This window comes from Nannobrachium achirus (assembly GCF_963921795.1).
Source record: "Nannobrachium achirus genome assembly, chromosome: 14".
Lineage (NCBI taxonomy): Eukaryota > Metazoa > Chordata > Actinopteri > Myctophiformes > Myctophidae > Nannobrachium > Nannobrachium achirus.
This window is the reverse complement of record NC_137821.1, coordinates 42,059,487-42,081,777: the sequence shown is the minus strand read 5'-3', so window position 1 is coordinate 42,081,777 and position 22,291 is coordinate 42,059,487. Positions and strand designations below refer to the sequence as shown.

The 22,291-nt window shown below is 42.0% G+C and overlaps 1 protein-coding gene across 1 annotated transcript; it reads left to right on the top strand.

Annotated features, from left to right (window-relative positions):
* Positions 1–9,598: 9,598 nt before the first annotated feature.
* LOC308298062 (general transcription factor IIE subunit 1-like) lies at positions 9,599–10,753 on the top strand (the record flags this gene model as incomplete). Its single annotated transcript, XM_080741625.1, has 1 exon — positions 9,599–10,753. One exon carries the CDS (start codon positions 9,599–9,601, stop codon positions 10,751–10,753), a length of 1,155 nt encoding a protein of 384 aa, XP_080597751.1.
* Between the last annotated feature and the right edge of the window lie 11,538 nt (positions 10,754–22,291).

Below are 22,291 nucleotides of genomic sequence, written 5' to 3'. Positions count from 1 at the left end.
GTGTGTGTGTGTGTGTGTGTGTGTGTGTGTGTGTGTGTGTGTGTGTGTGTGTGTGTGTGTGTGTGTGTGTGTGTGTGTGCGTGCGCGCGCGCGCGTGCGTGCGTGCGTGCGTGTGTCTGTGTGTGTGTTGCCATAGCAATAGGAACACAACTGTTCTACTATATTTTTACAGCAATAGGAACACAACTGTTCTACTATATTTTTTACAGTTATAATAAATATTAGTTACTATAATTAAACCCTCTTCATATCAGTGCTGCAATGAATGGAAAATCAACCTCGATATGGGAAGAGTTTCTAGATGTGATCTTGAACATTCTATGGTAGTGGAAATTATATACAGCTTAATTATTAGCTCAGCATGAATATGTCGAAGCTCAGTTCACAGTTATGTGGCATTCTGTACAGCTTTTACCAATTTGAGTAGCCACTGTCACAGTTTGATTTGCACAGTGTTTTTCATAGTGTAAATAGTCACTTAAGTAGATTGCAGAGAGAACGGTTTAAACTAGGATACCAGCTAAACAACTACGGTAACCTAGCATCTGACTAAACAACATGCTATCTAAATAATATTCTATACATTTGTGGTTGAGAAATAACAAGACATATCCAATATATCTGCATTGTAAAGTTGCTTCAAGAAGGGATAAAAGGAGAGTGGAGTTCTATAGAGGTTAAGGTGGAGTCTGAGGAGGTGATGAGATCCAAACTGGGCAGCAGTGTGTACTGTATGTCTGGATGGGCTGCAGGGCCAAGATAATGACAGGAGAAACACTGTAGTCAGGTAGTAGAGACGTTGAGTTAGACAATTAGACGTTGATGTATTGTTATTCTACTTCCTACAGTGTGAAACATGGAGGAGAAGAATGGCTTAATTCTCAACTTATTACCAGATGTGAGTATCTGTCTGTCTGTGTCAATAATCTCAATATCACACACTAACATTTTAGACACTGTTGTATACACAGAGCTATGTGCGGGAGTGTGAAACGCTTATGTCCTGTCATCCCTGTGAAAGCCTATGTCAGTCAGTGAACAATGTTTTCAATGTTTACTGTGTTGTTTTCTCATTAGATTTCCACCGTCTCACACTGGACACAAACACAGCATACAGAAACCTTTCTCTGTCTGAAAACAACAGAAAGGTGACACTACTAGTACAGGATCAATCATATCCTGAACACCTTGACAGGTTTGATGCATGTCGTCAGGTTCTGTGTACAGAGGGTCTTACTGGATGCTGTTACTGGGAGGTAGAGTGGAGTGGAAGGGTTGGTATAGCAGTAACTTACAATGGAATCAGCAGGAAAGGAGATGGTGATGACTGTAGGCTTGGATACAATGACAAATCCTGGAGTCTGTTCTGTGATGATGGTCATGGTAATAGTTACACTGTCAGACACAATAGTAAGCAGACTGACCTCCCTGTCAGTACCTCTAGGGGCTCCAACAGAGTAGCAGTGTATCTGGACTGTCCTACTGGGACTATGTCCTTCTACACAGTGTCCTCTGACTCACTGTCACACCTGTACACCTTCCAGAACACATTCACTGAACCTCTCTATGCTGGGTTCGGGGAACTCTGCTCTAACTCTTCTGTGTGTCTGTGTGAGAGATAGAGGACCCTATTTTCCTGATTAGGATTTAGCATTTCCTGAATCCTAAATTTGCAGGTGATTACACCTCTGATTGGATATTCTTTTACTAGAACGAGGTTGTTTAAACTTTTACATTTATGAGTGCTATTGCATCCCCATTGCAGTCCCATTTATAATTGCGGGCGGGGGTTCAACAGGGGGTAAATCCGATTTGACCAAATGGTTAATCAACATGTTTGAGTGAGTCCAGGTTGTAATAAGCAGTACTGTGACAGTCACACATTATAGCTCCTGTAGATTCAGACTCAGAGTTTCTCTAACGTCATGTCAACACCCCCATATGTTTGACCTTTGACCCCGGACCCCCATAAGACAAGAATTGTCTAGTTAAAATTTTTAGAAATTGTGTCACATAAAGGGAAAACAATCCTAAAATAGAAGATCAACAAGCTCCAAACATCACATTACGAAACAGTGTGAGCTTGTAGATCTGCTATTTTCAAATAGCAAAGTACTGTAATACATGGATACAGTGCTATTAATGTATATTTAATATTTTAGCTTAGGATCCCTGGATATTTTTGAAAATTGTTACAACAAAATGTGCGGGGGGTCCCTGGCACAAATATGTTCAAATTGGGTCTGTGGTCAAATACATTTACATTTATACATTTACATTTATTAATGTCTAACTATGTATAACTATGTTATAAATGAGTCATCACCTAAGGGAGCTTTAGATTGGATTAGATAGAACTGCACAAACCTCCACTCCACACATTTATGAATATGTATCATAAATACTGTCCATCAAAACACTGATGATGATGATGATGATGATGATGATGATGACGACGACGATGTAAATTGTTATACTTGTGTCTCTCTCATCAAACTCATATTTTATTTTTTATATTTTTACACAAAAGACTATTTGATCATGTAATTCGACCTTCACAGTATCAATACTATTTCTTGTATACTGTTTAAACTTTTATACTGAACCACTTACCCCATATACTTGACTGGGGTTTTGTCAGTGAAAAAAGATAGTTAACGGACACTTTTCTGTCATAGTTTTAGTAGACAAAATGTACAGTGATTGTGAGCTTGTACATCTGCTATTTGATGTGTTTACTCTCTCTGCTCTCCTAGAGTAGGCTTCCTGTCTACTCTACTGCTGTGAGCATGTTGTTGGTTGACTAGACTTCATGGCATTGACTCTCTTCTTGGACTTTGTCAATCACTCTGGATTCAACATCTACTAAATGTGTTGTTAATTCAATCAAATCATTCAGTATTTATTCATTTATTCATTATTAGATCATAATTTCCTCACTCGTTCCATTATTTTGCTTTCATTGAATATTAATGTGATATTATTCTCATTCTTCACGTTATTGTATTTGTATCATCATGTGTAGAAGTAATAATTGTTTAATAAATTGATTCTTGACAGTTGTTGTTCCTGTGTATTAATATATTCATAGTGTTGTCATGACAACATGGCCACAGCTCATTGGTAATGCATAATGGCTGCATTGGATTATTATTATTCCAGTTGTCTACAGTTGTCTATTTTTTTAGGCCAAAATGTGTAGGAGCAGTCCAAAAATGTGTTTGAAAAAATCGGCCTGATGGTGGCGCTATATGGGACAGATCCATGTTGAAGACATGAGCGTAGACATACTGTGTAGCGATTCGTGTGATTTTAGGGCAAAATCTGTAGGAGTAGTGTCCAAAAATGTGTTTTAAAAAATCGGCCTGAAGGTGGCGCTAAATGGAACAGATCCATGTTGATGACTTGAGTGTAGAGCAAGTGTGTACCGATTTGCGTGATTTTAGGGCAACATTTGTAGGCCTGGTGGCGCTATATGGGACAGATCCATGTTGATGAGATGAGTGTACACTTTGAACAAAATGCCTCAAATCATGAAAGCAGAGTGCGATTACCATGAAACCTTTCGTGCACATTCCCACTAAGCTGAGGAAGAAATGCTGCACATTGATTGATTGATTGATTGATTGATTGATTGATTGATTGACTACTTTTATTAGCAGTTCACTTAGGAAAAGCACAGCATAGTACAGTTCAGATACAAGGTCTACTAAAACTAGACCAGGTCAACCTGGTTGTGCCAGACCCCCTGTCTGTCATCATCATTTATGACATCATGCCTTTTGTAGGCATGTCATCATCATGTCATCATCATATATACCCTTTATATAGAAAACCAGGACAGACAGACAGACCGACATTTGCTTATGTAGGCCTACCCATTTCATGGGTCTGGCAAAAATAATATTCAAACCCAAGAAAGCAGTATGGCTTTTGTTGTGGTCCTTTGTACTTGACATCTTGTGCTTGTGCATCTCAAACTTTCTTTTGAGCCAGAAATGTGGCCATTACATGTCTACTCTTTCTGTCATCTTCCTGCCTTTGTTTTCGTGCTTTTCTATTTTGGACCCCTGAACTCGAGCCGGCATCTCTGCAAATTGGTGGAAGGTGGAGGATGGGCTGGTGTGTGTCTTGTTGCAGCATGTCTGCCACTGTCCTGCCTGCCTATGATCAGCTGTGTGATCCCCCCGTGGCGTCAGTTCAGCAAAAGTTCTGTCTTGCACGTGCGCGAAGGCGCGCATGCAAGACACCAGTCATGTTGCCATACCGTAGCAACAGGCATGATGCATTTATTTTAAGAAGTATATTCTATTTCCCTCCCCCCCCTTTCTACGGTTTCTTGGGCTGGATATGGCAGCCTGGAACGGTTGTTCAAGTGCAGCTAAACTTGGCATGTTAGTAAACGTGCCACAATTAACAATAATGCATTGCACCTGTGCAGCTGACCTGCGGAACCTGGGAATATATCATCTTGTCAAGATGGGGAGAATACAAGTGTGGAGAATCTAAGTATAATACCTTGTTAAAATGTCCATTTTGTAAAATGTTGCATTTGTAGTTATTTTACTGTAATTTAACAACATAATAACCAGCACAGATAGACAAAGAGACATTCATGGATTTATATTTAAAAGTAACTTTTATTTCCCCCCCTGGACCCAGGGTATGGCAGCTGCATACCCCTGCCATACCCAATTGACACCCCTGCTCCCCCCCACCTAGCCTACGATTAGCTGTATGATCTCTCTCTCTCTCTCACCCACACACACAAAAACAGCATCTCTCTATCGCTCTCTCTCTCAAACAGTAACACGCACACCAACGGCGATTTTCATGATGAGTTTGAGAAGTCTCTGTGCCAGTCTGCCAGCGGGGTCCCCCCCTGGCGTGGGCCCCCTCCTCTTGGGAGGGGAGAAGAGTTTGCCCGCTATCCCCACCTATCGACGGCCCTGTCTCCACCCACAGTGTCTGGCCCTTGTGCAGCCAGTAGTCATGGGTGCATGGGGTCACCAGCCCGGGCAGGAGGGTGCAGGTCTTCCCTGCCTGACCATTCACCCTGATGGTCCAGGCAGCGCTGTCAGATCCCGCACTCAACACCCCCGTCACTGAGATGCTGTACTTGCCAGTGACTGGAACCATGTAGAGGCCTGCACAATCATAGAATCACAACAAGGTTATTATAGTTCTTAATTATTCATTAACGGACAACTTCAGCCATTTTCAATCTATCTTTATCCTCACTAACGATTATTATAATATGGTATATAATATTAGGGCTGGGACTTTAACTGATTAATTGCAATTAATTAATTACAGAAAATTAACGCGATTAAAAAATGTACGCATTTTAATCGCACTTAGTTTTTGCACCACAGAACCTTCAGTTTCGGGCATACGGATCATAGCGATGCACCAACCAAGAAGAGACAACAAACGCAAAGGGAGAAGTAGTCGATCAGAGCGTTTTGCTTGACCCAGTGGATGCGAAATGTGTTTTACTTGGAAAAAAAAATTTAAAAAAATGCTTCTCGGGTCAAATATTAATATGCGATTAAAATGCGATTAATTGCGATTAATTAATTACAAAGCCTGTAATTAATTCGATTAATTGTTTTAACTAGAAGCTCGGCCGCCTTTCGGGCGGCTGAGCGTCTAGTCGGCGACCTGGCCAACTCGGGAACAATGTAAATAGGGAATGAATGCCCCGCCCTTTAATGCAAACCCCATTATACCTGTTGTCATAGGATCCGTTTTGACCATCTGTTTGCGTGTGTCCATTTATGCCCATATATGGAGATATCTGTCTGTCTACGTCCATTTTATGCCCATATATGGAGATCTCTGTAGGACCCGTTTTGACCATCTGTTTGCCTGTGTCCATTTATGCCCATATATGGAGTTATCTGTCTCTAAGCATCCATTTTATGCCCATATATGGAGATCTCTGTAGGACCCGTATTGATCATCTGTTTGCCTGTGTCCATTTATGCTAATATATGGAGATATCTGTATCTGTCTGTCTGCATCCATTTTATGCCCATATATGGAGATCTCTGTATCTGTTTGTCTGTGTCCCTTTATTCCCATTATGGAGATCTCTGTATCTGTCTGTGCCTCCAACTGTGTTGCAGACACAGTGCCGGTTTCCCCCTTTAATGCAAACCCCATTATACCTGTTGTCATACAGTATATGGACACAGGCCATATGTTTGCCTGTGTCCATTTAAGCCCATATATGAACATCAGAACACGTCATACTGATGACATTCAATACGTAACCATGGCAATTTGTGTTGACAGACACGCACGCACGCACGCAGAGACTTCTCGCATTTATAGATAGATAACATACCAGCCCTACAAGCTCTCTTGACTTTAAATAGTTTGAGCTCCACTGATCATAGAAACATACGTTTTTCAGAAAACCAATTTAGAAGACATTTATAGGTATTTTTCAGACTGGGTTAAGGACAGCCAATATGACCAGCAAGCTGGTACTTCTGGTATACAAGTAGGAGATGTCTGCGCGCTTCAGCCAGCAGTTATTGGTAGAAGGACTCGTTGGTGCTCAACAAGGACAAATTATATCAAAAAGACATATTACCTGGGCATTTCAAAAATTACTACCCAAATAAAAATGATCACTGAGCACTCAACTGGTCTGCACGTTCATTTATTGTAGAGCGACAGGGTGACTGACGTTTCGACGTTTAGTCTTCCTGAGGAAGACTAAACTGTGTACCTACCTGTGTCCTTATCGTATCCGCTGGCGGTGTCAAAGAGCACCGTGTCGAAAATGACGGGGTGCACCTTCTCCACAGAAGGACCCACCGTCACGTTAGCATTCAGCGTTAGCGGCTCCTCGGACACTGGAGCCTTTGTTGGAACTGTACGCGGCCATGACAGGACAGAAATAAATAAAAGGAAATGCATAAATGGCTTTCCTTTACAAGAATGTGCCTAACCTACTGCTTATACATTGGCTAATTGAAAACAGCCAGTCAACAGGCTCACACTGTCGTGAGGTTGATCTGCTATTTTCAAAAAACAATCTTGAGAAAAAAAAGTCTGAATATTCTGGAAACACAAATCGTGTGCATGTATGGAGATTCCTGGTACACAATATTTTCAGGTGGGGGCCTAATATACAGTAGTAATTTGGTGTGGTCCTTGACACGAAAATGTTTGAGAAACACTCACGGTTAAATTATTGTGTGAAATGTGTTTTTGTGCAATCTCCATATTTTTTGTTGTTCTCAGGAAAGAGACAAGAAAAAAAGGGGCAGGCAGGGAAAAATCGAATCGTAAGGAAAAACATATCAAGAAAAGGCACAAATCAAAGAGATCTACATACAATATATGTGTCCCCCCCCCTTTTGTCCTCCTTCTTTCTTGTTCTGTTTTGAACACAATTAAATCACCCTGGAAAGTTTCCAGGCTTCGCGCCTGGAAAGCGCGAAGCGCGCGCGTCTGTGCGCTCTCAATGGGTTTGGATTAAGGTTTGCTGGAGATGTAGTTATATAGAATACACATGCACGCACGCACGCACGCACGCACGCACGCACACACACACACACACACACACACACACACACACACACACACACACACACACACACACACACACATACCGGCGAACTTACATGATACATGATATTCATGTGAACTGGGTTTTGGACTATCCACAAGGTCCAGACAATAACAGCATTCATATATAATTTATCACATACAGTATCAAGAAGCGTTTATTTAATCTTCTTGTACTTACCGTCACTGTTGAACAAAATGAAGAGATATGAAACCGACACCGTCTTTACAGTATAGTAGTGCCTTTGGACCGGATTGTTCCAGATATGGGTCAGATTTTGGCCTGATAAACTCTCCAACAATGAACTGTCCCAAAAAAAAAAAAAAAAGAAGATGACTGGGACATGAGCTGAGGATGGAGCAAAGGTCAGTTTGAGATGGACACCACCAGGCAAAAGAAAACCTGAAACACAGAACTGTGACACAAGAGCTGGCTGAGAACCACAGCCAAAGGGGATGAAGAAGATTAAGTAACCCAGGGGTGTCTAACTTTGATTAGGGGTTGGAACTTTTTGATCCAAAGTTGTGCCGCAAAGTTTTTCTTTTTAAACACATAGGCAGGATACAACATAACTACAATCAGATAATACTTAAATTATTTAAAACTGTAGGCCTACCTATATAACGCCAAATTAGATTATAGACATGATTATCATAATACATTGACAATAGATTGTAAGTCAGCAGTGTTAAGAAATTACTGTAAAGGAGATTGTTGTTATGTTGATGTCAGTCATAACACATGTGGATTAACACACCATTACAGGAGCAGATCTACTAGATCTCAACTTGGTGCACTGCAACAAACTGTGGTCTTGTAGATCCGAGGGAAATGGACCTTATACAGCGTGGATTCCTAGGATCGCATTGGGACGCCTTTTTGGACCGTGAAAGAACTTTGTTTGGAACTCACGTTGAACCTCGCTGTATTGGACAATGGAGGACGCTACCGTCGCCATGTTCATTCATAGAAACAGACCTGATCTGCATTCTCCACTGTATTGGACAAAAATTCATAAATGATGATCTGTCGGATTTGAGGGTTCATTTTGGAAATGGAAACAAACATGTCAAATTCAGGGGGCGACTGTTACGAAGGCTTTCCACATCATCTTGCTTGTTTGTCAGGTTACCATAGTTACATTCCAAGTTGGTACAACGACTGACATCACCTGGATCTCCATATATGGAGCTGATCAACACTGACATCATCGACTTTACATCGCCCGGAGCTCCATACATGGAGCTGACCGTGATGTCATCTACCTCTGACATCACGTACTGTACTCCATATATGGTTATAGCTGACTCATTCTGACATCACCAGGATGGCTCGACCAGCTCAACGGAATGGTATAAAAGGGACAGCCCTCCCCTACTATGACAGATTCAACCAACGCATTGGAGAATCTCCAACCATCTCTACTCCTCTAGACTCATAGTTGGACACATCTGACATCACATCTTGACATCACTGGGGTGACGTGCATCCCCTCCAGACAGTATATAAAGAATCAATTTCTTCTTTCTTTCTAAGAGGCCAGATAACAAGCCCCACGAATCTCTGCAAACTCTGAGCATGAGTTTTGACTATGGGTTCGATCCATGATGTTGCTGTGATGTCGTGGCGTTGATGAATCTGGTCCATAAAAAGGCACCCCACAGCCTCACAACCTCAGTCGCAAGCAAACAGGAGGAATGTCTTTATACCGTCTCCCAATTAAATCTGTAATTCTCCTAAACTATTTGCAATCTGCAAGTTTCAAACGTCCACAATAGAAAGATAGAATAACTTATTGCACCTGAACAAATGTTCTTCTGACTCTTTATAGACTTGCCTATTCTTTAGTTTGACTCCTCTTTGAGGCTTGCACTCTGAGCTTCATCCTTGAACACCAAAACGGCAATCCTTTACTTCTTTACCCTTATATGATTCATCCACCTTATTCCCACCTCCCAACCAAGCAGTGGCAAACCTCTTTGTGTGACTGGCTGGCTCCAACCTTAGAACATGATGGAACCAGAGCAGCAGACTGAGGTCTCCGCAGCGCTCAAACAGCTTGCCAAGCTGGTGGTACGGGGCTTCTATGGGGTCGAGCATGCCCTGGCCATAGACGTGATCATCCGCAGGCCCAACTTGCGCGAGGAGGACATGCTGGAGCTTCTCATGTTTGGTCCCAAGCAGCTGCACTCCGTGCTCAACACGCTGAAAGGCGACAAGTTTGTGAAGTGTCAAATGCAAGTGGAGACCGCGCCGGACGGCAAAAAGACTCGCCACAACCACTATTCCATCAACTCCAGGATGCTGGTCAAGGTGATCAGGTACAAGCTGGACAACATGCGGAAGCGACTAGAGACGGAGGCACGGGAATCCACCGACCGCGCCTCCTTCCGCTGTCCCGACTGCTTCTCCACCTTCACGGACCTCGACGCCGGACAGTTGTTTGACCCTGCAAAACAGACCTTCAACTGTACGTGCTGTCAGGCGGAGGTGGAGGACAATGTGTCCTCGGAAGAAACCAAGGAAGACCCCAGGAGCCTGGTTACTCGTTTCAACGAGCAGATGGATCCCATCTACTCACAGCTCCGCGAGGCCGAAAACGAGAGCCGCAAATGCACTGCGGCTGCATCGGGGTCTTCGGGCGGCACGTACCGCGATGCGTGGTCCACCAAGGGCTCGTCCTATGGTAACCTCTACACCCAGAATGTGGTGATAAGCATGGGAGAGCAGGACCAACACAGGCAGGCTAGCAAGGCCGAGGCTCCCAAGGAGCAGCCCATCTGGCTCACTCAGAGCACTGTGCAGGGAGCCTATTGTGAGCCCGAAGCTCTCAACAATGTGGCAGACATGGCCATGCCCAGAGCCCCCGACAGTGGGGCTGCTGCTCACGGCAAGTCGCTCGAGAACGAGGTAATGCGCGAGGTCCTCTTCCACGAGAAGGGGAGTGTCGACGCAGACAACTGCGGTGGATGGGAGGAGGAAGAGGACGATGATGATGATGAGCTTGAGGAGGTTGGGGAGGAGTGCATGGTGAGGGTTGGGGGCAGGGAAATCTCCTACCAGGAGGTCAGCCAGAAACCAGAGCTGGTGGGGCAAATGAGCGCGCAGGAGAAAGAGGCCTACATCAAAATGGGGCAGGCTATCTACGAGGCCATGTACGGCTAAATGAACACATAAACACACACACACACGGTCACTGCTCTAATAGTCAGCGGGAAGCCAAATTCGCAATCTTAATTATCCCTCTCTTCGCTGTCTTGTTTCTACCTAAGCAGGAGCTCCTGGACATGACCTTCCAATAGGAACATTAAACTGTACACAGTCATCTGTATGCCACCATATTTTAAGGCATATTATATTCAAGAAGTGATTCACGTTCTATGAAGTTTCAAGTATTTTTTCAAGTCAGCACATCTGGATGGATGTAGTTCCTTTTTTTGCAATATGCTGTCTGCATCAATTTGTTTTAGCCTCATTGTTTCAACTATTTGTCCCATCACATCTTGCAGAAGCTGGTGTAGTAGCTGGTGATCTAAAGGTAAATTGAAATATAACTCCAGTGGAGTTCATCTATTTGTCTGGGGTGTCGCACATCTGGATCAGAGTCATCAAGATCTACAAACAAATTCTGAATTTAAGTGGATGTAGGTTGGCATGGAGCACAATCATTGTTTTATATGTAAGACAAGTGTCAAGACAAGCGACAAGAATATTTAAGTGACACAATATCTTAACCTTTTGAGGGAAACATAAAATGCACATCATTTAGACACATTTTATTTTTGATTTCCGAATACTCCCTCGTCCTCGTTTCCTCCTCCTTTTATTTTGGATCAACTCCTCGGGAATGTTATCCAACACTGGATGGTAGACGTGGCTTGTGTTAGTTCCATTCGGCTCTGGACTCACACCTAGAAAGGTGCGGTCAGTGGAGGGCATATCTCTGCCAGCTCTGCCAGGTGGACCTTCCTATTTGGGCAAGACCGAGGTCAATATCAATGACATCAGTGGGGAAATCCATATTTGGGGCAAAACTTTCAAACTGATATGCATACATGCCTTCAATGTAAAAACAGTATTCTTCGAGAGGACGTTCATTTACACTTAAGCCTAATAGTACATTTACATTTATAGGAAGCAATGGCAACCGTGAACTATTTTGTACTCCTAACTGCATTGGCGTATTTAGCCACATGTTCAGCTGGAAAGGAAGACGTTTGTGGTGTTCTTAAGCCGTGGCTTTTGATGGCATCAGTTTCAATGGAGATCAATAAAAAGGGCTTTCACAGGGAGCTGATAACCACTGTCGAGTTTGCTCGCGACATACCCACTGGCCTCAAGGTTCTGCTGATCCATCGATGGCCGAGAGGCGTTTATGTTGATCCATATGAACTGTCATCATCTCTGAGGGATCACAGAGACTTGGATGTACTCCTCGATTCGACCGTTGACCCGGAGGCCCCCGCTCACAAATCTGTGGGATTCGTTGCCCTTGTGTATCCGCCTCTGGATGAACACAATCCCAGACGTGTTAAAGCGGTCGTTCCAATCCATGGCCGCTACCATGAACCCTCTTACGACGGCGAACAGTTTGTTCCAGTCCATTTAGAACTCCCAGAGCTGCTGCTGCGTACGACGGACGCGTGTGCGCAGCTTGGCGATTATTTATCGTCACCTCATGCCGTGGTGGAAGCCCCGTGCACTGCTGACAACTCCAGCATGTGTCAGTGGGTTAAGATCCAACATCATCAGGAGCACTCCCATCATGCAAGCTTCCAGATTCCGGTCGGAGACGGGTCTTTGATGACATGCGTATGTGCCGGAACCCTTGTAGTTACGCTGGTGTGCTGTGCGGCACTCTCAAAATCCATCTGGAAACATGGGATTTTGAAAGATGGATAATATGCTGTACTGTATGTATCTCACACAGCTTTTGTCTGTATATTATGTAAACGGATATATTTTATATTTTTTGGAGCGGTGTTCCTGGAAGTCTGGGACGCGAAGCGTGGCCTACATCTGATCTACATCTTGGCACAAAGTGCTCAAAGTTTGTTGTACACCCAGGATCACATAATTTGGCCTATACATCTGGCCTACATCTGAGCTTAATGAAATTAGCTCATAAATAGCACCACTTACTTCACACTAGGTATACAAGCTGATGAATTCTAGAGATTTTGCCTTACACTTTGTTGTGAGGGGATTGTGGAATAAAATATCTATATAAAAAGGGAAACCGTGGGACAGCTCATAACTCCATTGAGGGTGTTCTGTAATGTGAGAACAATACATGCCTGAACCTGCCATACATGTTGGCAGTGGCATGAGAACGTCCCAGATCCAGATGTAATTAGTTAGGATGAGTGTAGCTCTTGGAGAAAGCACACAAGCAGGAAACTGGTAGTGGGGCTCCTCGACCCTCTGCAGGCATGGAAGAAGCAGAAGAAACAGAAAAGAGGAGGGAGACAGGAGGGCAGATTAAGCAGAAAAGGAAGAGAGTAACCTCAAAAGGTTATAAAAGCCCAAGGGCCAAGAAGAAATATGTGTGTGCTTGGCAACATTTGACATTGACCTTAGACACATAGAGTATTTGCCCAGAACCTCTCATGTGGTGCCTCAGTTACAGTACAGGATGAAATGTTTTTTTCCACATTATTTAGTGTGGTTGCCAGTTAGCCTAGTAAACGACCAACTTCCGTTCTCTCTTGCGAGAAACAAATGAAATGGTTTCCGGAAGAGGGCGGGTACAAGGCTAGTTGCCAGTAGGGCATCCAGACTATTGTTCTAGTCCGGCCTTTATTTTATTATGGTCAACTTTTAGCCAATCAGGAAGCAGCATTCTTGGTGACGTCACCATTATATATTAAGTCCATTGAGTTCAATGGGGAGTGGTGCTGCAGGATTGGTTACGCGTCACATGACAATTTTGGCTACCCAGACAATAAATATGCAACCACACTTGCAATTCCCAATTGCCTCTTTCTAGTTATTATAGTTGTCATTCAAGAAAGATTGTTTGGTGGATGATGACAGAAATGACAATTTGGAAGACGTCAAGAAGGTGAAGACAATAATATTGTGCTGTGTCAGTCTCTTGTCCCATTTATGGAGATGCCTGAAGCACCAGTAATGACGTTATAGTACTGGCATCATATATGACTGACGTCATAGACTGGAGTACAAGTACTCTGATAAAATTGTATTTCACTATACAGTATAGCCTATATTTGAGCGGTGCAAACCGCTCTTACATTTCACTTTGTGTGTATTAGCAAGGAGATCTGAGATCCGTACTCATACAATAATAACATCACGGACAGAACGGCCCATACAAGGAGATATGCACGTGTGTCATGTTCACTGGTACGATTATTTTATTGGAATTTCAATAAAAAATGTATACAAAAGATTCAAGTCAATCCTGCTGCCACAACCTGGGGTTAAAGGGAGTAACTGGATTCCAAAATCACAGAATGAGGAATGAGGATGCTGAAGGCATTTGAGAACCACTGTACTAAACCAATAGCAAAAATGTACATGAGTATTATTGTATATGGAATCTGATACAGCTCAATTAATTGAGCTGTAGCAGTTCTGTTGAGGAGTACTTGTACCCTTAAGATACTGTGTACACACTCTAGAAAACACTAGCAGAAAACAGCAATGGAAATAGTGTGAATGGGGATTTAGAATTATGCCTGCAATATTAAGCTATACCATGGGAGGTAAGTCCAACAGAGCTTTAAAAGTTATGTAACCAGTGCAAGGGCGCTAAAATCAGTGAAATAGGTTTTGTGAAAACATTTTCATTTGTAGCTGAAAATGTTGCTGTAGCTTTTAGGTAGTGTCATTTAAAGAGCCTCCACCAGAGGGCAGAATAGGCCTGGAAACACCCTGGCTTTGGTTTGTCAATAATGTTTTACAGGGTTCTCATGTTGAATTGTATCACCTAAAAGGTGAAACCCTTTTACATTCTCAGAGATAAACTAAGGCTCGGGATTTTTATTATTATTATTTTATTTAGTCCAAGTTAGTCTTCATTAAAAATAGATACAATCGTTTTTAATGTAGTTGATCAGTGCTCAATTCAAACCAGCCTGAATCTGTTGTCTTCGAAAGGAAGTAGTGTGCTTGTTAAGCACCTTTCAAACTGGCATCCCTAGTAGTTTGGTCATGTAAAGCAGTGGTTCTCAACCTTTTCAGGCAGCGACCCCCAAAATAATCATATTTTAACTGGGGGGAAAACTGCTATTTTCACAATATTTGCCTCTAATATTTGACAATTTGGCCAATGTTTAATTTGTCATTTTAGAGGTATTAAAAAGTCCTTAAATTGTCACTTTAGAAATGTGCATATACCCTCTACTTAAACGTTATGTTGGTTTGTTTACTGTTGAGTGAGAAAGCATTGATGCACATTAGGTTAATCATCTGGGGACCCCCCAAAATAATTTGGGGACCCCCCTGGGGGTCCTGACCCACAGGTTGAGAACCACTGATGTAAAGGAAAAATTAATCCCTAGTTTGGGCATGTAAAGGAATAAATAATCGAAAATGGCATAACTACAATGTGCCACTTTACAACGTGTGCCACTTTTAACTGATGGAGGATGCGGTGGTGGCTGAGCAGCCAGATTTTGCGAGATAAATAAGCAACCCAGGTCTATGAAAATGAGCACAAAAGAAACTGGAAAGATGCAATTAGACATTGCAAGTGTGGTTGCCGTGATGCGACGTCGCACTTGCAAATGAATTCACTAATAAATGAATGACCATATATGGAGATCTCTGTGTCAATCCTTGCATATGCCCATATATGGAGATCTCTGGTGTCATCAATATTTGGCCTAAGCACATATCTTGGGATGCCCGATATGGACATACTGTGTCGGTCTCATGTTGTCTATGATGTTAGACATCTATGATGTCAGACATCTATGATGTCAGTCATCTATGATGTCAGTCATCTCCATATTTGGGAAAAGTTAGCGTTTTCCCATTCTAGTCAATGGAGAAAATTAATTCACTAATACATTTATCTAAATTTATCGCTCGGCCGCCCGATCTAAATTACACTTAGTAATTTAGATCGGGCGGCCGAGCGTCTAGTCGGCAACCTGGCCAACTCGGGAACAATGTAAATAGGGAATGAATGCCCCGCCCTTTGATGCAAACCCCATTATACCTGTTGTCATAGGATCTGTTTTGACCATCTGTTTGCGTGTGTCCATTTATGCCCATATATGGAGATATCTGTCTATCTTCGTCCATTTTATGCCCATATATGGAGATCTCTGCAGGACCCGTTTTGACCATCTGTTTGCCTGTGTCCATTTATGCCCATATATGGAGTTATCTGTCTGTCTGCATCCATTTTATGCCCATATATGGAGATCTCTGTAGGACCCGTATTGACCATCTGTTTGCCTATGTCATTTATGCTCATATATGGAGATATCTGTATCTGTCTGTCTGCATCCATTTTATGCCCATATATGGAGATCTCTGTATCTGTTTGGTGGGGAATTGCCGTGCCGAATCTGAAGACGGTGGGACGAACGGTTCTCGAGATACGCGGGGCACATACATACTCACAGAGATTTCTCGCATTTATAGTAAGATAACGTATCTCTTAGAAAAATGCAAGCAGACGCGTGTCCTGAAGAAGCCTGTCAATTTGACATATGGCCCAAGTGCTTGCCACCAAATCTGTGGGAGGAGTACAAATCTCTGAAAACGGGGTACAGGGGTCCCTGGCACTAAATATTTTTAGATAGAAGGGTCTTTGGACATTTCTCCTTCCAATTATGCAACGCACTTTAGAAACAAACCCAAAAACCAACAACCCGCAAATTGTCAATAATTTACAAGCAGAAAAACAAGCCATAAAGTTTTTTTAATACGCTGACACTGCAACACTGAGTGGTGGTCTTCCTGTTTCTGTTACACTGATCAGCCCTTAGAAGAAAATAGGCCACACAGCCACTTCCTCTGTGCTGGTGGTCTCTACCATGGCGTGATGGTGACATGTCCTTGCAGATGCGTCTGATGAGGCAGCTGGTCTTTTAGTGCTGGTGAAATGCAGCACTAAAAGCCAGTGGTGTTAAGTGCATTTATACTGTACTTTTTAGTGCAATTTTGAGGTACTTCCAGTTACTTTTACTTCTACTAGTGGGGTAGAAGTAAAAGTACTGAAAACTGCACATTATGTAGTTAGTTAGAGGGACCAACAACGGCATCTTTAAACAAGTCTTTATTTAATTTATCTATGGTTTTGCTGGGCTCCATAAGCGTGTACAGCCAAATATCTTGTGCTACAGTGCAAAATCCGCTATTCTGTTAAACAAAAAAAAAAAAAAAAAAAAAAAAACAGCCTAGTGTACTATTATTGACAAAGCGAATCACTGTTCATTCAGTACCTTTCAAGTATTGCATCACAAGTGTTAAGTCACATTAAATAAATGGTAATACCATCAACAAAAGGAGTGATGTATAGGCTGAAGGCTGCTAACAATGCAGATACTGACAATTTCTGGCACATTTATCACGAAGGACTTTGTCTCTACTCTACAGTGGTGGGCAGGAACCTTTTTTGTTCACCAATGTCACAGATTTGAACAACAAAGTTCAAATAATTTTATTTGACAGTGGGAAAAAAAAAATGTTTTGGCTGAACATTTCTTGGGGGTGCTACTGGGGTGCTACAGGCTTCTTTGGAGGTGCTAAAGCACCTGCAAGCACCCCCCTAGCGCCGTGTGTGTGTATGTGTGTGTGTGTGTGTGTGTGTGTGTGTGTGTGTGTGTGTGTGTGTGTGTGTGTGTGTGTGTGTGTGTGTGTGTGTGTGTGTGTGTGTGTGTGTGTGTGCATCGGCATCCTCAGTCTACAGCCGCCTCTCCTCCAAGTTGAACAGCCTTTCGGACTTTAAGTCTCTCGGACTTTAAGGCCATCGGAAAATCACCACACGCCCTCAGTTTACAGCCTTCACATACGACTATGGTACGTGGGAGCTAGGGTGATATAAACCACTTATAAAATACACTTGTGAGTCACAAGTTGTGACTAATCATAATCATTAACAAAACACCCCCATGATATAAATTAGCGTGAGCAAACAGTGACTTCTGGACTCTCAAGTGGGTCACAAGCAGAGGTGGACAAAGTACTCAACCAGTACTTGAGTCATGCTTCTCCTCCTCCCCCCAGTCAAATATTACTCATCTGTCAAATTTGTACTTGATTTGTGCTGTAGTACTCGCTTTTAACAGGGACGTGCAGAGAATGTTAGAGAGGCAGGGGCTGAAATTTCTAAAAGGGCCTTTTGGTGAAAATATCGAAAATAGCAGACCTCCAAGCTCACAACGCGTCGCGCTGCAACGCGTTGTGAGCTTGAAGGTCGGAGGTCGGCTTCGGTGCTACACTCTGAATTAAGCGTAATCAAGATAATACTGGAGATATGACGAAAGGCATGGATTTCTATGCAGAGAGGTAAATTATTTCAACATAAGATGCTGAATTCAAGTTCAGGAGAGTTTGGACAAGGCAATTCTGTTGAATGCTGCCTTCAGGTATGGCATGGGAAGAGGGTATTTGTATTTCTTTCACCATAGTAAAAAAAAAACGCATTTATGGTCTGGAGAGGGCAATTTTTACAGACTGATAAGGGGCTCATTCATACGTGTTCCTAACGTGTTCCTAATTTTCAAGAAAATCGTAGATTTTTTTAAAAACATCAATAATACCTGGGCTCCAATGTAGCCTAGCGCATCGCGGGTTTGAGTCCCGTTCCCGACGATCTTTGCTGCATGTCTCTCCCTGTTTCCTGTTCGTCTCTACTGAAAACTATAAATAAAGGCTAAAAAGTCCCCCAAAATATCTAATCTTATCCTATAAAAAATAACAATATTATAATACTGGAAATACCTCCACTTCTACAAGCTCATAACGTGTCACATCAATATGCATTGTGAGCTTGCAGATCTGCTATTTTCTCTATATTTGACATAGAGCTCAGGTGGTTAATTAAAAATGTACTTCGACATGTAGTGGAGTACGATTTTTGTCTTTGAAATGTAGTTAAGTGAAAGTTAAGTATCCAAAAATACAAACAAAGTAAAGTGCAGATACTCCAAACATGTACTTAAAGCTATACTGTGTAAGTTGCTCAACTAGTGGTCAGTAGCTGTATAGCAAACCGTGGTCGCGTCCGCGTCTTTCGGCCATTTTTCGCCGCGGACCGGGCCTCACACCACAGCGTCCGCCTGCACCTCGCCGAGATCTATCTTTAAAGGGGTCCCTGGTTCCTGTGCGTTCAGGCATTCCGGAGAAACGGACTCCTTCACCCGAGTATATGCTGTTGTTATGTTGAGGCAAGCTACTTCCTGAGAAGTCAGCAAGATGCGCTGTGATTGGCCGGCAGTGTATAACCCTCGCTGTGATTGGCCGGTAGTGTATGATGACGTAATTTTGCCGCGAAATCCGGTCCCCGGCCAGAATCATAGAAAACATATTTACAGAAGGCTTTATGGGCTGAAATTCACGGAGTGGGTGTTCTAAAATTTAGCGATTTAATAGTTAGATGAAATTTAAGATTTGTTTAATTAAAAAAGTTGCATAGTATAACTTTAAGTACAGTACTCAAGTAATTGTACTTTGTTACTGTCCACGGCAGGTACAAGATGTTCAGAGTGATATGTTTGCCTCTTCTGCCTGACACACCAGTGGTTTTGACAGTATGATTGTGAAATGAAGGAATCTTGACGGATTGTCCTTGTGTCAAAGAAATGCACGAAGAGTGAGCAATTTATGTTTGTGTGCATGGAAGAAAGAGAAAGGCAGGCGCCTGCCCCACCTTGCAATCAAGCACATTTACCTGTGAGACAAAAGGAGAGAGAGAGAGAGAGAGAGAGAGGAGAGAGAGAGAGAGAGAGAGAGAACATAAATGAGCCAGTTGTAATGATCAGTTAGCGTTGAGTTAAAATTATTATTTGTGCCGCAGTGTTAAATAAAACTAGTTGGGTTTCAGTTTTAGGTTATGGTGCAAAAAGGTAATGTTAATCTTACATTTTAGAGACCCCCCAACTCACGACTATTTCATAAATACTGCTTACATGGGGTTACTCAGGGCCCCATAATTTGCACTGCTAAGCCCTCTGAAATCAGTGTTGCACATAACTGCTTTTATTTACTTTATTATTACTGGATCAAAGAAATGTATTTACTGGTGGACTGCATTTACAATTTACCACTACTTAGTACTTTATTTATTCTAGATCCTATACATGTGCCTTTGAGAGAACAAGCAGACTTTGATGAGTACATTACATAGAGAGTACAAAAATGACGCCCTTACACTTCCCCTCTTCAGGATGTGTCATCACAGGATGACAAAACATTCTGTCAAGGGCAAATTGTTTGTTCCTCTTTCTTGTACCCCACATTTTTCTTCCAACCAACACCTTCTTGTGTGCATTCTGATTACCTATAAGGACTAAGTATGTTGTTACAATTGTAATATCAAGGTTATAGAGAGGTCTGTGCAAATGTACATATTGTAGTTCTGTCTTCTGTGGGAAACTTTACGTGAACTCGAGGTAGTATTAATGGCTAGTATGAAACATTCTCTATACTATGCATTTTACATCTTAAAGCCTGCTACGAGTGCACAGATTGTCACTATGAATAAACCATCAGTGTGTAACCTAAACCTGATACCAACTGTGATTAATGTTTGAAATCTGCTTAGAGCACACATTGGAGGAGGGTGGTGCATTGTGCAATGAGAACAACACAACCTCACTAAAAGGGCCAAGGAGCTCATCATCAATTTAAGGAATACCATGATTTGCATCTCCATCAATGTTGAGGTCTTTTGGAGAATCCTAGTCTGCTGACGTTCCACTAGGCCTATATGTCCATGCAGACTCAAAGCGGACCCTGTGCAGCCATACAATTACAATTTGGGCATTTGCAAATGCAGCACAGAGAGACAGTGTAGTGCCTCAGTAAACTAGGATCACAGGTAAACCAAAGAACCAAGCATCAGTCTAAACAATTAATATACTATCAAAACAATAATAATCTGTACATTGAACTATAGGAAACGTTAGGAAAGTTTACAATGAACATACCGTAGCATCTGTCTAAATAACATGCTATCTAGGTTGATCTTGTGGTCAAGAAAGAAAAAGCCTAAGAAGCACAAGAACAAATGACTGGTTTGTCTGCAATCTGCATGGTTGTCATCCAAAACTACATAGGTGAGGTGCTACGGACATCCGTACAAGAGGCCACTTCCTCCTCTTTGTGACTGCATTCAGAGGTGTGAATTCCTTCTTTTTCAGTGGGTACCACCCAATTAAGTTTCATTTTGTTTTATCATTACAGCCGAGCGGCATTACACTGAAACATGCAACATCTCTCTGTATTATTTGGCTTTATTCTCTTCTCTTACATCTCATCCAAGGGTAAGTTTCGACAGTTCTGAAGATCATTATCGTGATTGGATCTCATTTGAACCAGCACATACTTTTTTTATTAATAATGAGCACCTTATCGATCCTGCTTATTGAGCCAGGCTTTTATCGAGGCCACTATTGAGCGTTTTCTAATATTTTGTGGAAAGAGGTGAGAAGACTCTGAACAGTACTTGTATCTTTTTTTACTGGCCAGTTGCGTTTCCATAAAGCCTCTTTTATGGAAACACTTCAAAATTCGAATAAACTTTCAAAAACATTTATGCGCTTGGAGGAGGTGGATTTTGAGGCTTTACCTTTGTCGCTGAGTCGACCCATGCAACCGTCGCTAATTCGAATGACACCCGCAAATGGAAACAGGCTAAATTCGATTTGTCTTAATGCGCATTTCTGATCATTTGCTTCGTATTTTTGAATAAGTATGGAAACGCAACTGTGAGTTTGAGGCTGACCACAATCTGAAATTAAATGAAAATGGCAAAAGTTAAACATATTTTTTATCCTCGATAACATGCTTGACAAGCCCAAAACAAATTGATACCGGGTACACAATAAAATTATCGACTTTGTAACAGGTTTGGGTTTCGAGCTCCATCCCTACTTAAGCTCCATACTTAAAAGTGGCTTTAAGGGGACTTAAAGATGCTAACAAAAAGTGCTTAAAAGTGTTGATAAGGTTATTTGCCTTGTACAGCCTCATCTTATTTTCATAAGATCATCATCTTCATAAAGAACAGGTCATCAGACGATTTATTCTTTATTTCCCTCTGGGAGGTCTTCTTTTCAATTATATGTAATAAACTCTATATTGTCCGGAGTTGCAGTTGGTACTAAATTAATCAGACACTATTTCCACATCCAAATCTAGCTTTTCTGGTTCAGTCGGTGAATTTCATTTTAATTGAAGCTAGACAAATAACTATGAGGAGAGGTGTCGGCCCCTGCAGTTAAACTATATATCTGGAATAGTACCTGTAAGCCGTCCACATTAAAATGTAAATTGTGTAAATTATAAATAATTTGTAGATTGACTCTATTTATTGTGTCAGCTTTGTTAAATATTGTTTTCTACAGTTTGTGTGGAAAACATTTTCTCTAATTTCTGAGAGTCTACACAGTTTTAGTCTTTTCATAAATTAATGCCCTACTGCCTACTTCATCATACAGTACAAGAGTGTTGGACAAATGGAAAATAACAGATCTACGGTACAAGCTCTCAATGCATCCT